The 16,722-nt window shown below is 47.7% G+C and overlaps 5 protein-coding genes across 5 annotated transcripts; all 5 read right to left on the reverse strand.

The window, feature by feature from the left end:
- Positions 1-173: 173 nt before the first annotated feature.
- On the reverse strand, positions 174-1,388 carry LY89DRAFT_691337 (uncharacterized protein). Its single transcript, XM_018216288.1, has one exon. It carries the CDS (start codon positions 1,022-1,024, stop codon positions 662-664), a length of 363 nt encoding a protein of 120 aa, XP_018062389.1. The 5' UTR covers positions 1,025-1,388; the 3' UTR covers positions 174-661.
- Positions 1,389-1,942: 554 nt separating this feature from the next.
- On the reverse strand, positions 1,943-2,941 carry LY89DRAFT_600552 (putative meiotically up-regulated gene 80 protein; the record flags this gene model as incomplete). Its single annotated transcript, XM_018210162.1, has 2 exons — positions 1,943-2,551; positions 2,606-2,941. 2 exons carry the CDS (start codon positions 2,939-2,941, stop codon positions 1,943-1,945), a joined length of 945 nt encoding a protein of 314 aa, XP_018062390.1.
- An 8,610-nt stretch (positions 2,942-11,551) lies between these two features.
- On the reverse strand, positions 11,552-13,350 carry LY89DRAFT_725369 (uncharacterized protein; the record flags this gene model as incomplete). The annotated part of the gene is made up of 4 exons (XM_018218972.1): positions 13,039-13,350; positions 12,705-12,988; positions 11,678-12,662; positions 11,552-11,620 (listed from the first exon to the last, which is right to left on the reverse strand). The coding sequence occupies exons 1-4, from the start codon at positions 13,252-13,254 to the stop codon at positions 11,552-11,554; spliced, it is 1,554 nt and encodes a 517-aa protein (XP_018062391.1). The 5' UTR covers positions 13,255-13,350.
- Positions 13,351-14,825: 1,475 nt separating this feature from the next.
- On the reverse strand, positions 14,826-15,242 carry LY89DRAFT_742331 (uncharacterized protein; the record flags this gene model as incomplete). Its single annotated transcript, XM_018220810.1, has 1 exon — positions 14,826-15,242. The coding sequence occupies one exon, from the start codon at positions 15,240-15,242 to the stop codon at positions 14,826-14,828; it is 417 nt and encodes a 138-aa protein (XP_018062392.1).
- On the reverse strand, positions 15,148-16,071 carry LY89DRAFT_348618 (uncharacterized protein). Its single transcript, XM_018206904.1, has 2 exons — positions 15,790-16,071; positions 15,148-15,727 (listed from the first exon to the last, which is right to left on the reverse strand). Exons 1-2 carry the CDS (start codon positions 15,970-15,972, stop codon positions 15,275-15,277), a joined length of 636 nt encoding a protein of 211 aa, XP_018062393.1. The 5' UTR covers positions 15,973-16,071; the 3' UTR covers positions 15,148-15,274.
- Between the last annotated feature and the right edge of the window lie 651 nt (positions 16,072-16,722).

Raw genomic sequence — 16,722 nt, forward strand, 5'->3', positions numbered from 1 at the left:
AACCCCCTCTCACCCAAACTCACCTTTCCTTCCCTTCTATCCCTCCTGTCCTCCCATTCCCCACACACCACCCACCAAGCTCCCACAACCCATTCCACACCTAACAACCCACAAAATCCCAAAAGCCTCCCTGCCCACTCACCTCTCACCTCCACTCCTCTAGACCTGTAGATCCACCCCCCCCCCCCTGAAGAACTTTCCAGGCTCCCGTCATCACTGATCACCATGGATGGCACTGAACGAAGGGAAAGGTATCAAGCCCTAGCCCTCCCTTCCTCCATTTCTATGACGCTACATCCATCATCATCTGTGTGTGTGTGCGTGTGCGATTAGCTTAGTCGGTAAGATATCCCTAGCTGCGATACATTCGATGCCAAGACCTTCGTTGCTAAGCCAAGCAAGCAAGCGAGGAGGGGGACCTTTGGTCTGAATAGCTGGAGGAAAGGCACGTGAGAAGAATTCGATGTCGAGGAAATTGGAACATTGGACGAAAAAGGGAGTTGTTGCAGTCATTGTGACCGAGTCGAGAATCCTAATTGAGAGAAGAGGGTGTCAGCAAGGCAGTACACAAAAATAAAGTTCGATGAGATACTCGTCGATCACGTGCTCATGTAATCAATTCATCATCAATCGAAGGTTCAACTTTCCATTTCCATTAATTCTAAGACCCATTATCCCATCCCATCCATCCACAGCCAGCAGAAGACCAGGCAGCGAGCGAGAGAAGTAACAGGCCACGTCTCATGGTGAAAGAAAAAGAACCTCTCGAAAGACAGGAATTTCGCTGTTGCCAACCCAATGGCTCGCGCAGTGAAGGAAAAAAAGTTATGCTAGGGGTTTTTGAATATTTGTTCACACTCATCATAACTTCGTATCCAGCCCTATTCGCTCGCTCCGAAGACGATTCCATAAGCTCAGCCCAAGCCATGCGAGGAAACGACAGGTTCATGCACATCTGACCCAAGCCAGGATTTCCCTCCCTCGTGTAAGAAAAACCAGCCCCAATCCACCCAAGCCCCATCATGTCTTATGAAAGGAAAATAACGAGTAACCACAGCAGAACCCAGATGTGTAAAGTTTTCCCACCCAGCTCCAGTCTTTCAAATGCGATGCGCGCGACCCCCAAGCGTTGTATGTGTTCGGTGTTTCGTGAAACCAGAGAGCCAGCCTAGACCAGCCATTCCGTCCGTCGAAGCGCCGTTGTGTCGAATCGAAAAGCAATGAAAGCAAAAAGCAAAGCCATGCAGAGACCATCCCATTTCCCACCCCGATTTTGTGCATGCCGCCTCTCCTGCGAACGAGAGCCAGCACAGAGAATCCAATCTCGAATCATTGTACAAGAAGAAAAAAAGGTTCCAAATGTCTTGAGACAAATGAAAGCAAAGAAATGCGCCTAATTACAAATTTCTGGGTGGCGAAGCCGAAGAAATTCGGCAGCCCATATGTTTTTTTATGAGACCCGACCGATCGAGTCCAAGTCTAAGCCGCAAATTCGTGAATGTGCAAAGAAAGGAAAACAAATTAATTCGCAGCAGAAAGAGCAAAGGGCCCTCTCCCAGAATCCCAGAACACCTGACTGGGTTTCCCTCCAGTCTTTAATGCCATCCTGTTTCGAAAGACAAACGAAAAATCTAAAACTCGCTGATGCAACGCCATTATCAAAATGAAAAAGGGAAATCGTAAGATCGAGGCAGCCACGTGTGGGAGCGCACGCAACTCGAGATCGTGATGGGTGCGTCTATGCGTATTATCATATTTTGAAGCCGCAGATTTGGTCGACACCTCGGAACGTAATGCGCGCTGAAATGACGACGCTCAAGGAAATGTAATTGCGAATGGACTTTTGTGACGTGCGCTAGGCATCGAAGGGTATTATGTCGAGGAATTGTAATAACGTGATCGAGAAGGTGAATGTTTTTCAAGAACGTATCGAGTACCGTATCTATGCGAGAATCTGTTGGTGGTATCCGTGTCCCATGAAGTGCTGTTGCTTAGCATAAGGGTGGCATTCGTGGCAGCCACACTCCTGAGGTACGTGGTCCCAGATGCTCGGGTTTGCATAACCGTTGTGGTAGATGAAGGGAGTATGGTAGCCAGCAAGATGGTGGGAAGGAATGTAAGTAGCATAGGTTTGTGGTTGATACGCAGCTCTCGCAGCAGAGTTGAAGACAGACCAGTCGTTGTATCGGGAAGGTCCACCTGTCGCGCTCATGTACTCGGGGGTGTTGAGACCAGAGTCAGGGGCGGAGGGAGGTGTGAGGTGGGGAGTAGGATACGAGTTGTTGATCCAAGCAGTCTGATCGTAGGCAGATTGGTAGCCAGACTCGGGACGCTCGTGCGAAGCAGTCTTGATGTAACCGTTGTAGTTGTGCGAGTATTGGCGTGGTCGTTGAACGTTGGTATCGATCGGTGCAAGAGGCATGGGTGCAAGACGCTCAAGAGTAGCCTTGCGTTGCATGTTCTTGGTTTCACGCCACTCTGCCCAGCTCTGCAGCCATGCTTGAAAGTCATCACTTGTTTCCAGATTGACATACAAGCTCCATCCCATTGCCTCCAACCAGTCGCGCTCCATGAGGTTCAGATCTGCGACGGCGATGCTGCTGACCTCGGACCAGGAGCGATTCTGGAACGTGTTGTCGTCCAAGAACTTGCTACCCAGCAGAAGACCGATGGTGAGCATACGCCAGACATTGCCATCGGACGACTTTGTGAGTCCACCAGCGGCATTCAGTATGTTCATGCGTCGCGCGAGGTAGTTCATACCGAGCAAGATGGTCGTGCTTGGGAGTCGAGTCGAGGAGAGCAAGCCAGAGACGAACTTGCGGAATGCTGGAGAGACAGGAGAAGTCGGTAGGACGATTCGTTGAGCCATCTCAGCAACATACTCCGTCATTTGGTCAATTTCGTAGTCGAGCACGGCGCACACACCACCGGAAGCCATCATGATTGAGCGTTCGAGGGGACGACGGAGACTCAGGAGAATCTCGGTCGTATTGGCAAGAAGAAGCTTCTTCTTGCTTGCGAAGGTCGAGGAGAGTAGCGAAAGGACGCAATGTGTAGATTCGAAGCTCGCGAGGTCAGAAGAATTCCGAAGAGTGTGTGGTTGGTGACAGGAAGAAAGTTGGAGAGAGCGAAGATTTTGAAAATTATTCTGCCATCGGTTGTCGCTCTATTTTCTCGAAAAAATTGTGTAAAGGCGGAAAGCTGGCGTGGTCGTGAAATTGAATTTTTGACCGGCACCCGAGAAACAATGGTAACGACAAGAAAGTCCCAGCGACCGTGCGTGAACACCGTACCGCGAGTTCAGTTCGTATTTACCATGCGGCGGAGGGTTTCTTTTCGAGTCTGGGGGTATCTGTATGTTCTTGAAGCTGGTTAGCGTTTGTTCCGATGGAGTTTCGAGCACAGTGCCAATTCTGTGACAAGGCTCAGACACGCAAATCGTGGGAAGTGAAGGAAAGTTTCGGAAACCCGCGAACGCCGCCAGTGCGGATGAAGCAAGGAGAAAACGAGAGTGGTGTAGAGTTATTTTCGTGTTCGAGGAATGTAGATTGGCTTGCAGACTGTTGTTGAATGGGCAGAAGGGCGGATATTATTCGAAGGGGTCGCGATCATAACAAGCCGACCAGGAGCGCCGAACCACAATTCCAGACCGATGAGAGGGTGCGTCGTTCGCCGTCGAAGGATGCTGTGGCAGAGTCTCTTCCTAATTGTAAAATTGTACACACCTTTTGTTCTAATGGGTCGTGGTGAGAAGACCGCTTTCCGGAAGCCCCAGGGCAATCTGCCACCAAAGAAGTAAGTCGGAACCGCAGGAAGTGTAGGCCTGCACCTGACGTCGAAAAGTCGGTGATCTCCTTCGAAGTCGTGAGGAAGTGGTAGAAGAGAATTCGTGAGGAGGCGGAGGGAGGAGAAAGGAGATTCGAAGCGTTGACGACTGTTGAAGACTCTCACCTAGGGGGAGGGAGAGAAAAGGTGAGGAGATGTGGTGGTGATGATGATGATGAAGGAGTGGTGGTGAGAGAGGAGAGAGGCAAAGTGGTAGGTAGGGCACAAGCAGGGAGCAGGGTAGGGTAGGGCGGAAAGACGAGTCGGTCTGATGAGGAAATGGAAGGGAACGAGGGAGCGATCGGGAAGCCTGGGACTGGACCAGGAGACCACCAGGAAGAAGGGACTGCGACTTGGGGCTGCGACCTTGGGTAAGTAGGGACTGGGGGGCTTGGTTGGGTGTGTGGGAGTAATATGTGGGACCGGGTCGTGTGGAGTGCGAGCGGCGAGTGCTGCGTCTGCGTGCGTGCTGTTGTCGGCGGAAGTGGTGGTTTTTGGTGGCCAGGAGACCAATAGTGGGCAGGAGCGTGGAGGCAGAAGAGTTTAGCTCGGGTCTGGGTCGAAAGGGTCGATGAGGAACGGAGCAGGAGCAGGTGGAGGCGAATGCAGCAATTTGTGCAGCGTTTATGTTTTAGTGCAAGAAGAGCTCCACGGACGGAATTCTGACCCAGCGAAGATTACTCCCTGACTTTGACTTTGACTTTGGTTTGAACTGACTTCCGTCTCAATAATTTCCTCCCTTTCCCTTTCCCTTTCCTTTGCTAGCTTTCCTTATTCCCATCCTGTTCACTGGTCCGGCTACTGATGGAGCACTGTTCGAGTCACCACTGAGTCGAAACAGCCAAAGAGGTACCAGAGAATACTGTAATGCAGACAGAGCCAAACGAGCACCAGAGAAATATGCACCACTCAGACCCGCTGGAACCTGGTGGCCACTCATACATTTACGCTGGTCTACTACTAGTAGTCCGAAAGTCACCCTTCGCTTCCTTCCTTCCTTTCCTTCTTCGCCCTGTGTGTGAGCGACGAGATTTTCCAGCGCTGTACGAGGTCCGTTACAAACCCTGTCGATGAGGAGGAACGACGTCTTGGACTCTTGGCCTGCAGTGTTGGGGCAAGGAGAAGTGGGAGTCTAGACAAAAGGATCCAGAAATTATGAGCATCACCTCACCTACAGACACCCTCACAGCAACAATCGAATTATTCTTAGGTCCCTCTCGTCGCAGCTGGAGATCGAGGGATACAGCACAGCACAGTCATTTCTGGGTGGCCGGCTCTGGAGTCTGATTGATACACACGAAGCATCGCCTCCTTGCTATTGTTCCCCCCCCCCCCCCCTACGTAAACACCACTCATACAGGATTCACAAGGAAGACTCGCTGCTGCTTGCGTCTCTCGCATCCCCCTTTGGCTGTGTTGCTGTGCTGACACTGCGTGCGTACGGGGACCCGTGGGACAGCCTCGTAATTTCAGCGTCGCCTGCTTCCTCCGCAGCACCCCAACCAGTGAGAGCGCTGCTCGCTGTATCATTACAACACCATCCCCATACCCATCCCACACCCCAAAAGGTCTGGCACACTCTCACGCTGCTCACGAACGCTCATCCGACGTGAAGAAAGGCGGTGGCCAACCCCTTCTGACCAACCACGCCTCCCGATCTCCAACAGAACTGCGACTATCATCCGTCATCTCATCTCACGATGAAGCATGACTGGATCGTTGGCAGGCAAGTTAGGCAAGCCGTGAAGAAACTACTCGCCATCTCTTCGTCACCACTTTCTTTGGTCAATCCTTTTGCACCTTTGTTATTCATCGGTAGCTGCCTACGGGAGAGTACCATCGATGGGAGGACCGGAAGCATGGTATCGTCTGTCGTATGGATGACTCGAGAGAGAGACAGTCATCAGCGATGGCAATCTCAAATCCTGTGAGACCTGACCTGCCAGACGACAGCCGAGGGAGACGTTGCCAGCAATCAATCAATCAATCAATAACCAATGCCTCCACGAACTCCTCCCGATGCATCCATCGATGATATCTGCGAGACCACGGCAATATTTTCCCATCCCATTTCTGGTCCCTTTTTCTAGAGACACTAATATCACGCCCACGCCCCATCCGTGGTCCCGACAAATAGGAAGCCATCACAGTTATTACACACCTCGTCCTCTTCGTGTAACTATCTGTACCATCCTGTCTGGATCCTAAATAGAACTTCCGAAAACAATCAACAAACCCCCTCACCCCATATTATTAATTATCTCTTCAAGGTCAGGAGTGCGGCGTGCGATGTATGGATAATAGATGGGGGGCTTTCTATTATTGCCTGTAAAGTGGAAGGGAGTTTCTGGAAGATCCATCCGGACCTGCATGCAGTCGACCCGGTCGGCACGAGGAAGCACGAGGTCATCCCATCCATCATGTGCAATTTTTTTCTTTTCTCCTCTCAACGGCGCGAGGAGCGGAGATGGCTTCCTGCTCCCCCATCTCTAAGTCCGAACTACGGCCACCACTCGCAGCAGCTTCGAGACACTGGTACGAAGTGCATACGAGTCGAGTAGTACAGTAACGCTCTGGTCGAGTATATGTGCAATCTTGGATGAATCTTTAAAATGAAGAAGGATGGAACACCTGTACCTGTCCCATCTTGTCTGATGATACACAAGGACTTTCCCTGAGTCCATCTATCCCCGACAATAACACACGCAACCTTCCTGTATCTTGGTAATCACCCAATCCGCGGAACGAAGGCCGTGTGGAAGGGATGGCAACCAACCCGAACCTACCCAGTCCCAAACCTTGAGCAAACCTTGAGCAAATTAGGGCTTCTATCCAGGTGGCGTTGAAGATTCTCCAAGCCACATCTCCAATCCTGACTCGTCGATACAGTACAGTACATCCGCGCGAATCTTACCCTCCTCATCTTTATCCATCACGAGATCATCAGTTCTCCAGGAAGAAGGAAATGTCTTACCATCAAGATGATTTTCGCCATCCATCTTCAACAAGAAATCAGGACACTTTTCCCCAACCCTAAAAAAGAAATAGCGCAGAACCCAATACCCAAACCCCGGAACGGAAAATGAAATTCGATCCGATCATTAAAAATACTTCGCCGCTACGCTTCAAACAGTCTAGCCTCACATCCACACTTCAGACGAAGATCTTTTTCTCTTTCTTTCGCTCTTGCCTCAGGCACCGATCGCAGACCGTTGAAACCCTGTTCGTTGAGACCACACACAGGATAAATTACAGCGTCACCGTTACACGAACCAGCAGTACCCTGAAAACGGAACGATCATCGATCCTACCAACATCGGCTTTAGAAGGCTCTCACTCAACGGGTCCCGACCGGGAAGCCAACCGCAGATTCCAGACCTCTTCATTAGGAAGCAGATTTGCAGCCTGACGTCGGCCTTGTCTCGAGTTGTACAGTAGTTTGAGAATAGTAAGTGAAAGAAAAAGCCTCCTCTCCACACTTCTACTTGAGTATTACCAATAAGGAATCTACTATTTGCGATGTCGGGGGAAAATTCTTCGAGCTACAGTATCAATGATGGGGGACAGCGGGTATGTCGTCACATGGTATGGTATTCAATGGTTTCGAGCCGAAGTATCACCCCTCTTCTGAGGTAGGAGTCGGATTAGGCTTCAATGAATGAACAAACAACCGCATCCGGTCGAGCGTGCAACAACGGCACAGCCAGAACATGCCACAACTGCGGCTTTGATTCACACGTATGCGGGAGGTAGGCAGTGATTTAAACTTCCTTCCAATTTAGTCCCAGCTTCATTCAGCCTTGGTGAATCCAACCAACCTACCCGATCACTAACCGACAATATCCGACCCTCTCTCTCTCTCTGTGCCTACCTAATTTCCATCCTACCTACCTTTCCTTGCTATTGTTGGGCCATCCCTTCGTTCCAGACGAATGCAAGATGCATGATGCAAGGTGACCTACCTATGCGAACTAACTACTGCAAACAACGAGAACAGAAGGGAAGTCGGGGCTTAATCTAGACTCCGAGTTTTGTTCTTGTGAGTACATAGAGTTTTCTGGGCGAGAATAATGTCCGGGAACTCGGGATAGACGGAGAGGAGGTGAGCCGAGGAACGGGTTGGGGTTTTTTCTTTTGTTGGATTCTTGGTGGTTTATTTCGGGGAGAGGAGAATAAGGAGAGGCGACAGCAGAGGAGAGGAGAGTCATGTGAGGAGTTTCACGTGAGAAGGCTGAGAGTTAAGTTTATTGAGTTGTTTGCTGTGGGTATTTGCCTTGTTTCTTCTGTTAATTATTGACGGACTATTAATGATTTCGTTGTTTGAGTTCTCGTTTCCAGTTCTTTTTAATCTCCAAAAAAAATCCCATCACGTGGTTCTCATATTCTACAATGAACCTTACCTACCTAGGTAGGTACCTATGTACACCCCCCGATTATTCGTCACTATATAAACATAATGCTTCAATTCCTTTGAGAAAACACATACATAAAACCCAAAGTCTGTCAGTGATCAGATACTTAAAAGCAGCATAAAATCTCTCCTCTGTAAGAACATCGAGGGGCAAGATGATCAGCGGGGTACACTGTATTCCTTGAGTCATGGGAAAACAATCAGTTCATCGTGACTCCTTTCCTGCTTTACGTTCACGAAGTAAAAAAGATCACTTTACTCTACCTAATCCTACATCTATCTCTATCTTCCCATTCCCTTCAAGTTTTAACTTGCACTCTAGAATATCTGTCTGCCTATAAAACCCCTACCCCTGTTACGGAAAGAAAGTTTTTTTCTGCTACAGAGCCAAAGGTTTTACAAATATGTGATGATACGGGAAGATGGAATTGGTCGGGGATGAGGTAAATGACAGTAGTGGGAAAGTTTAAGGTGGTTTGTTTAGTAGTTTGGAGTTGGGGTGTTGTTGTTATTAAGTTTTTAATTATCAAGAAGTTTTTGGTTACTATCAAGTTTTTAAATCGTCAACAATTCTCTGAATGTTATCAAGTCTCTAATTATCGTCGACCCTTTAGCCGTTCTGAAGCCTCTGCTTAATGTCATATACTTGGCTACTATCAAATCTTTAATTGTTATTAAGTCTTCAACCATTATCAAATACTACGCGATAAAAACTACTACCTAAAAGCAACAACTCCTCAACGAAACCCAACCTCCCCCTCCCCCCACCCTAAACCACACCCCTCCTCCCCATTAAACGCACTCCAATAACCCCAACAACATCCTATGTAATTGTATTACGGGCACTTCTCCTCTGGTTCTGCATCCTTTATCTTGGCGTCGCTATTGTATCGGGGAATCGGAGTTTGTGCTCCGGGGATGGGGGTTTATATACCTCGGAAATCAAGTTTCTGTTTTGCGGACAAACGGACAGAAGAGATTTTAACCGTTATTCTATTCACTTCGATTTCGGTCCGTTTTTGACACTTTTTGTGTGACCGTTATTTTATTCACTTCGACTTCGGTTTACTTTTGAAACTTTTTTGTTTAACTGTTATTGTATTTATTTCGATTTCGGTCCGTTCTTGAGATTTCCGTTTGCCCGGCAGTCCATTCACCTCTCTTTTTCCGTCCGTTCCCCGAATTTCCGTTAATAATGTTTTCTATAAAAGCATTCTTTCAGACGGCTTTCCTAGAGGTCAAAAACTTTTTGAAGGGAAGAGGGGAGATCCAGTGCCGGTGCCGGTACCGGGTGCCAGCCAAGCCATGGGCCCAAGTTCCCGTACCTGTCGAAAGGGGGCTAGTCACCCTGAAGAGGGGTATGATTTGAGACAGATTAATGGGGTGGTTGTTGGCAGTGAGTAGACGTGTTGATAGTGAAAGTTATTATAATGACGACGAAAATTATTTTCCTGATGATAACGGTAATTTTCTTGACAACAAAGCTTATCACTTTATCTCAACACAGATGTTTCCGCACACCCCAGGCACATCAAGCTAGAACTAAACCCAAGCTCAGTATCAGAGCGTCGGAGCCGGACCCGGAGCCACTATATCTGCACCGCAGCTACAGCTATAGTCGATATGCTAGCAGCAATCCCCTGCCTCAATATTACAAGCAAAGATTTCTCACTTCGTCTGTCCTCGATCTCCAAGGAATCGTTTCACTCATCGCTTGATCGTCCTCCAATTCTCGTTCTGCTGCTTCGATTTTCTCTTGAGCTGTCTTACGAGCCTCGACGGCCTCCTTCAGTTCGTACAATCTCCACGTTTTTTGCGTCATTATATTTTCTTTTCCATATCTAAATCGTCTATAATTCCGGGGTCTATAACCTAGCAGACTCGCAGCCTGAGCGCTTGTTATTGATGGTTGTACGGCTGGATTTGTTTCGTAGATTAGAGTAGGATGAGGGCAGTATTCTTTTGTTGTTAATTTTTGGGCAATCATTTTGAAGTTGATAATAGCTAAACCGTTGTACTAGGATAAAATACTCTATGTTGGGTATTTAGTTTGAGGTATCTAGTGGAGCGATATATTGAGGGAGAGAATTTTGATACAAGAATTTCCCGGGTTATCAAAGAGAATATTGGCACTGAGGAAGAGTTACATATTGAGTCCCTCTTCAGAACAAACCCCCCAGGTGCCGCGCGATGCGTCTTCTTTTCATGGGGTATCCTTATTCTGCTTTCAAGGGTGATCAGTCTATTGTTGTTGTCAACTTCCCAATGACTGTCAATTGAGACATAAACTTGAATTGGCAATAGCTATCAAATTACTTTTAGCTTCAAAACAGTCATGTCCTGTATAACTCTTCAGACCCGGGCACAATTCAAGTCACCCATCACAGCGGGAACATTAAAGGAAGAATAGTAAAGGGCTGGAGCCAGACAGATACGAAATTCATGAATAGAAAACAGCTCTGATATTTATAACCAGACTATCGTACTGTGACGTCAAAAATTCCGTCCTCAGGCTAATATCGTTGCGTGCTTCAAGGCGCTGCTGGAACTTAGATTTGATTCACTTCTGGCCCTCGGGGAAATGGGTTATGAGTGAATAAGTTCATGACGTTTTGTGCCACTTCATATCTTTTTCTTAGGGCTTCAAACAAGTATAAAATTACCTCAATCACGGATCTCGAGCTCCTTGTTCTTAAGTTCAACATCGAAGAAAGAGCAATCAAGGTCAGTGGTTCACTTGCGTGTATCCTCAAGTTGTGCTATGCGGCAATGCGGATTTACATAATCTTTGCATGGATGAGGATGTGAAAGAGTTGATTTTGTTGTCAAACTTTTCATTATGTTGTCAAATCATGTTACAGACTAACACAAATGATATTCTAAGACTTAAGAACGTAATCAGAAGTCCTCTCAATTCTAACAAGGCGACATTTTTAACAACTAATTCATCAAATTCTTGCCATAGGGTTGTAAGAGCGCCGACCGGGACAATCACACATGGATTGGCTTTGAAAGCTTGCTGTAATGCTGTTTTACAAGTTTGAAATCTCCTTGTATTTATCGTCTTGGATTCAGGCGCTTAAGCAGCGAGGAGTGTTGAGGCCAGTTCCATTTCTACACACTTGAGCGAACAATGGTGAATATCGCGGCAAGAGACTTTGTTGTTAATTTCAAGCGCCAAAGTGGGGAAGTTCGCTCTTTTGAATAGACAGCAATGAATATAAAATAACCGCTTTCCCATTCCATGGCAAGGCAAACTATACCAAGGAAAACTTCTGCAGAGAGCACAGACATTTCTCCATTCCGTATGATCTAGCTTTCATATTCCTCAGATGAGATGAGGCGGAACGAGACATTCATCATCGGAGTCTTCTTCCGAGGCTGGATTGATCATAGTCTCGGATCTTGGCTCGGGCATGATGGATTTATGTCTCGTACGTTTCCGTGGCCGTTGAACTGACGGCGAGTCATCAGTATCGTCTCGCCTGCGTTTGCATGATGATGTGATAACCTCATCTGAAGAGGTTTCGATGTAAGGGTCTGAGTCTCTAACTTTCTGAAGAGTCTGCAAAGTGGCCCTTGCTTGGGTTCTTGGAGCCCGTCGGTGATTGGATGGAGTAGTAGTTTTCCGTGGTGGTATGGTCCTTGTGTAGGATATATTGCCCAAGATGAAGGTGATTTTGTGAAGGGTGGCTCCTTTGGAGGAGGTTGTAGCACGTTGGCTATTTGGGGACCGTGGTACTCCTCCTCTACTCCGTGATACCACCCTGACCGGAGTCTTGTCTCCATCACTGAACTCAGATTCCGTGTTACTGGCTTTGTTTCTGCTGCTCTGAGTACTCTTGATCTCCTTTCGTGAATATAGTCTCCTTCTCGGGTCGTTGGATTGTGCACTCGAGCCGACATGATGACATCGTCTTCAGAGTCATTGGCAGAAGTGCGAGCTAAGTCTTGGGACTCAGGAGTCATTGGTCGTCGAGTGCCAAAAGTTTTCCAGGTGCTTCTCTTTTGCCTCGGAGTCTTGGGAGCAGCTGAATCCGGAGAAGAGCCAATATTCATGGCCGGATCGTCGCATCTGCTTTGCGTTCGACGATTCTGTCTTGCTCTGGATGTAGGACTTCTCCTTTGGTCTTTGCTCTTCTGCAGCAGCAAGTCATCTAAGGATAGCAGATCATTGCCGTCATCTCCACTTCCAGCTTCTCCAGTATCCATGCCCTCGATGCCTGATGTTTCCACCGTGGCAGAGCCATCACGACTGCCTCCAGTCTCGTTCTCGCTGCTCTCCCAATCTCCCCCACTACTATCTCCATCCTGAGCTTCGTCATCCTTTTGACTCTGGCCCTCGTCGTCTTGCTCGGTTTCATCACCCTTACTACTCTCATCCATCACAACAAATCCACCGTCACTCTCGTATTCGCCCACACTCTGACTCGCATCATCCCAAGGTCCCAATTTTTCTCCTCACGGGTTCGAGTGTAGTCCAACAATTCTTTTCTCCTTCAGCTTCCTCTTCGGTCTGCTAGCCTTCCATAGTCGGTACTGTTGGAGCATCTCCAGCAGCAGAGGCTTGTACTTTGGACAATGACTCATGTACCAATTCCACCTGTATGTGCTTTGGTATATTACTCGAAACTCATGGCCCTTCCACTTTCCCCAGTGAATGATTGTGGAGAGAGGACTGCGGCCTTTCGGGATCTGCTGCTGGATATGCGCATTATAAACCTTATTCAAAGCAGCGAACTTCTTGAACTTCATACACGTCAGTCATAGAGTTTCTGAGCACCAGGGATTTGACTTACAGTGTAGTGCCACGGCTCCTCTTCGAATCGCTTCAGAATGAATCGTCTGAAATCGTCGTCGGTCGTTTCGAAGCGCTCGTTCATATACTCCTTTCCAAACCAAATCAGTGTGGCTCCAGGGTCTTCGCGGCTGAAACCATATTCTTCAATAGCATCCTCAACTTCCTGCTTCTTCCGAGCTATTTCGGCATCGACGTCTAGAGTGCCTTGTTCCATCGTAGCGGCCTAGGCTCTGGGATATCAAAAGCAAAGAACAGACGTGTGTGCTTCCCTACACTTGGTAAAAAGCTGTGTTCGAGAAAAATTGATATTTGCAACGTTTGGAATATATATATCAAAGCAACGAGCGAGCTAGATATTTCAAGTCCCACCGCACCCACCTTTATTGCTGACATTTATTAATATTCTGATGCTTTCAGTTTGCTTCTAGAGATGCAGGTAGCCGTCACACTAATGGAAAGCCACTGGTCGAGTCAGGGATACCCCTCCATGGATTAACGCATTGTGGCATTGAAAAGCACAGGGAAAACGGAGAGATAAAGGCAATTGAAATGCCTTTCCTTTCTTACAGACCTCAATCATAGTATGTTGCCAGCTAAAACACTTATACCAACCTTGTTCGTAACTTTCTTCAACTTGCGAGTAGAATCCAACCACCTGAGATCATTAGCCAAAATCCTAGGACATGGCGAGTTCTGTCGTGATGTGGATATAAGATCTTACATTCTTACCATTGTTCAAGAAGCATAATTGACGAGGTGTTATTCCAAGCCAGATCGTGGTCTCACTCGGATCAAAGATGTGTTCGAGACATTCTGTCAGTTTGAGAACTTCTCATCTCGTGCGCTTGGTCGCAGACCGTCAAAAACCAACTGAGTGTACTCAACTCGGCCGTGCTTTCCAAAATGTCATTCCACTCGAGGATTGAAATATTTGGGGGTGCAGCCAGATTTTGGAGGCATGCTATGCACGATCTTTCCGGTTTTGTTCTTCCTACCCATTCTTTCTTCGTTTCTTAACCGGACTTGAATCAACGTGTGATACAGCACTTTTGTCGTGCAATACAGTCGGCTTTCGGAGCAGATGACTAGGGACAAGACACTCGTCGTCTGAATCTACTTCGAAACCTATCATGATCTCGGGTTCTGGATTCGAAGGAAAGGGCTCAGGACTGTGTCCTTTGCGCTTTTGTAATAGCTTATTTGATGGCAAGTGATTGTACTTGTCGTCACCTAAACCCAGAGGCTGGGCATGGTTACCTGGCTTTCGCTTGCGGTTGGATGTGATTGCTTCGTCCGAAGAAGTGACACTATAGATGGAGTTATCCTTGGCTTTTGCTGGTTTCGCAATAGAAAGAGAGAAGTCTATTCCTACCACTATGAAAATGGATCTTGCCATCGATAGAATTGTCTGGTCCTTTCCGAACAAGGTCAAGGTCAAGGTGGTCTAAGTGCACATTCGAGAATCGTCATTCCTTGTTCATAGCTGATGGCTCACAGATGTTAAAAACATGAAATATACCCCTCTATTCCTACATGCTTGAGACACCAGAAGTTACACTTCCTCCCTCTCATGGCGCTCAGGATTAAACAATTCTCAAATCAATCAAGAAACCCCGCATTCCTTCCAAATGGGTATCATGAACAGGCCTCGCGGTCCAACACCTATAAATACACGACGCATTTTCCAACCTCCATTCCTCAACGCCATAAATCACTGAACATAGCCCCATTGCCAGAAGCCATTTTCCCATTCCATCAATCAATTGTTGCACTTTCCCACTCAAATCAGAGATCACGGCCATCTATTACCACAATAGGTCTGAGACGACGCCAAGGAGAATGTGCAGAGGATTGGCTCGACGATATATCTTCAGGTATGGGCTCCGGCCGTTGGGCAGTCTTCTGCCGCTTTCTTGGCCGAGATGTACAAGCTTCGGGACTACTTGGAACAAGTTCTGAAATTGCCTCTGAGGAAGTTTGAGGTACAGAAACCTGAGCAGCTGGAGTTCCCTTGCTTGATATCCTGCCTCGAGGACTGTCGTTCTTCGAAGTTGATAGCATGTTACCAATTTTACTTCTGTTTGCTGGGACGGACCCTCTGGTAGGGGTGATGGACTTCGGCGAGCTTCGTCGGATCTTGGTGTGTGAAGGTGTCCTTGTTCCTGATCTAGGCATTGGAGTGTTGACTGATCCGTTGTTCATAGGTGTTATCACAAACGGGAGGTGAGTCTGCCTCAAACGTGGGCTCTTCTGATCATCTGTTCCTCCTTGCGCTGTCTTCGGTAGAGTGTTTTCTCCTGCATTTGGTTTGTTTCGATGTCGTTCTTCCTTGTAGCTGCAACGCTTAATCGATGATCATCAAGTGATTTCTTCTCCTTGACCAGGAAACGAGGATTGAAGCTCGCGTTCGAGTTCATTGGCGGAAGAAAGGGTGTCTGATTTACCAAGCTCCCAGGATGAGCTGGAGTCGTGGTAGCGTTTACTTGATGATTTCCAAATGATTCCTTCTCCTTCAGCACAGACTGAGGGACAAAGCTTGGCTTCCTTGTGTTTATTTGCTGTAGCATCGATTTCTGGTCTGTCATGCTCTCAGAGCGAGTCGAAGTTGTGCCAGACTTCATCACAGGATTCTGCCGAGTCGCCAGCCAAGCATTGTACTCATCGTGAAGGCGTTTGAATCTCGTCAACTACTATCCATCAGCTATAGTTCCAATCACGTTGCAGGTTGTGTAATAATGTTGGGGTCTACATTTGGTGCCTTATTCGTCGTTGAGCGGTCCACAGCCCAGAGTCGATAATCCCTTGGAACTTTATCGAACCTCTTGTTTGCGTGCTCTCCGAACCATACTTTAAAGGCCCCAGGTTCAGGACCGAACTCATAAGTCCTAGCTGGTGTTTGTATGGCAGGATCGGGTGTCTCTTTGGCGAACATAGTCTCGGTTCGACACAGTGCCGCAGTTGAGATGGTTCAATGGCAAAAATGATCGAAGAAGGAGCCTTGAGATACTGAATACAAAAACACAATGGCCAAGAGGTGTCTCTCAATTCCCCTCATCACGTCGCGCTCGACGCGTGAGATTATATCATAGTGTTCCCATGATGCCGGAACCTGGCATGATGCGCCTCGGCAGTCAGCCAAGGGAAATTGGATGCAACTCTGGGCAAGGTTCAAACAGGAAGCGGGAATCCGGTAGCCGGTACCGAATCGGATCGGCTTCCGACTTCGCATTATTGCTTCACATTTTCTGCGAGAGGATTAGGGCACACTCAATTCAAGGTCACTTGATAAGGAACTCCAAGTGGCGTTGCTGCTGCCTGAGCATCCATGTTTAACCCCCACTGGAGCCTCAAGCTGAGAGAATTGAAGCGGGAGGCACTAAATATCACAGCACCCTAGTTGGGGCAATTGCGGCACCCATGGTCCTCAATTATCTCCATACTCTCAGAACCTCATTCTGGGCATCAAATGGTGCTTCTCGGGAGGTTAAACTTTGTCATTCAGTCTGCATGCTCAAGGCTTCTGCTGGGGAGGACTGCCATTCATTGAGCAGTATGATCGTTTTGCAACATTGACCTATCTTGAAGTGGTACTCGCTATCATTCTCCCAGGCTTTTTCTCAATGAGAGTCACTATCATTTTGGGTCGACTTCAATTTTCCACGAGCCAGTATTGGCCGAGACC

This window comes from Mollisia scopiformis (genome assembly GCF_001500285.1).
Source record: "Mollisia scopiformis unplaced genomic scaffold LY89scaffold_34, whole genome shotgun sequence".
Classification (NCBI taxonomy): domain Eukaryota; kingdom Fungi; phylum Ascomycota; class Leotiomycetes; order Helotiales; family Mollisiaceae; genus Mollisia; species Mollisia scopiformis.

Coding starts and splice junctions, on each gene's coding strand:
- LY89DRAFT_691337 (XM_018216288.1), bottom strand. CDS start 1,024: ATGATGGGGCTTGGGTGGATTGGGGCTGGTTTTTCTTACACGAGGGAG.
- LY89DRAFT_348618 (XM_018206904.1), bottom strand. CDS start 15,972: ATGTTCGCCAAAGAGACACCCGATCCTGCCATACAAACACCAGCTAGG. Junction 15,728..15,789: donor CGACGAATAAGGCACCAAAT/GTAGACCCCAAC, acceptor GATGGATAGTAG/TTGACGAGATTCAAACGCCT.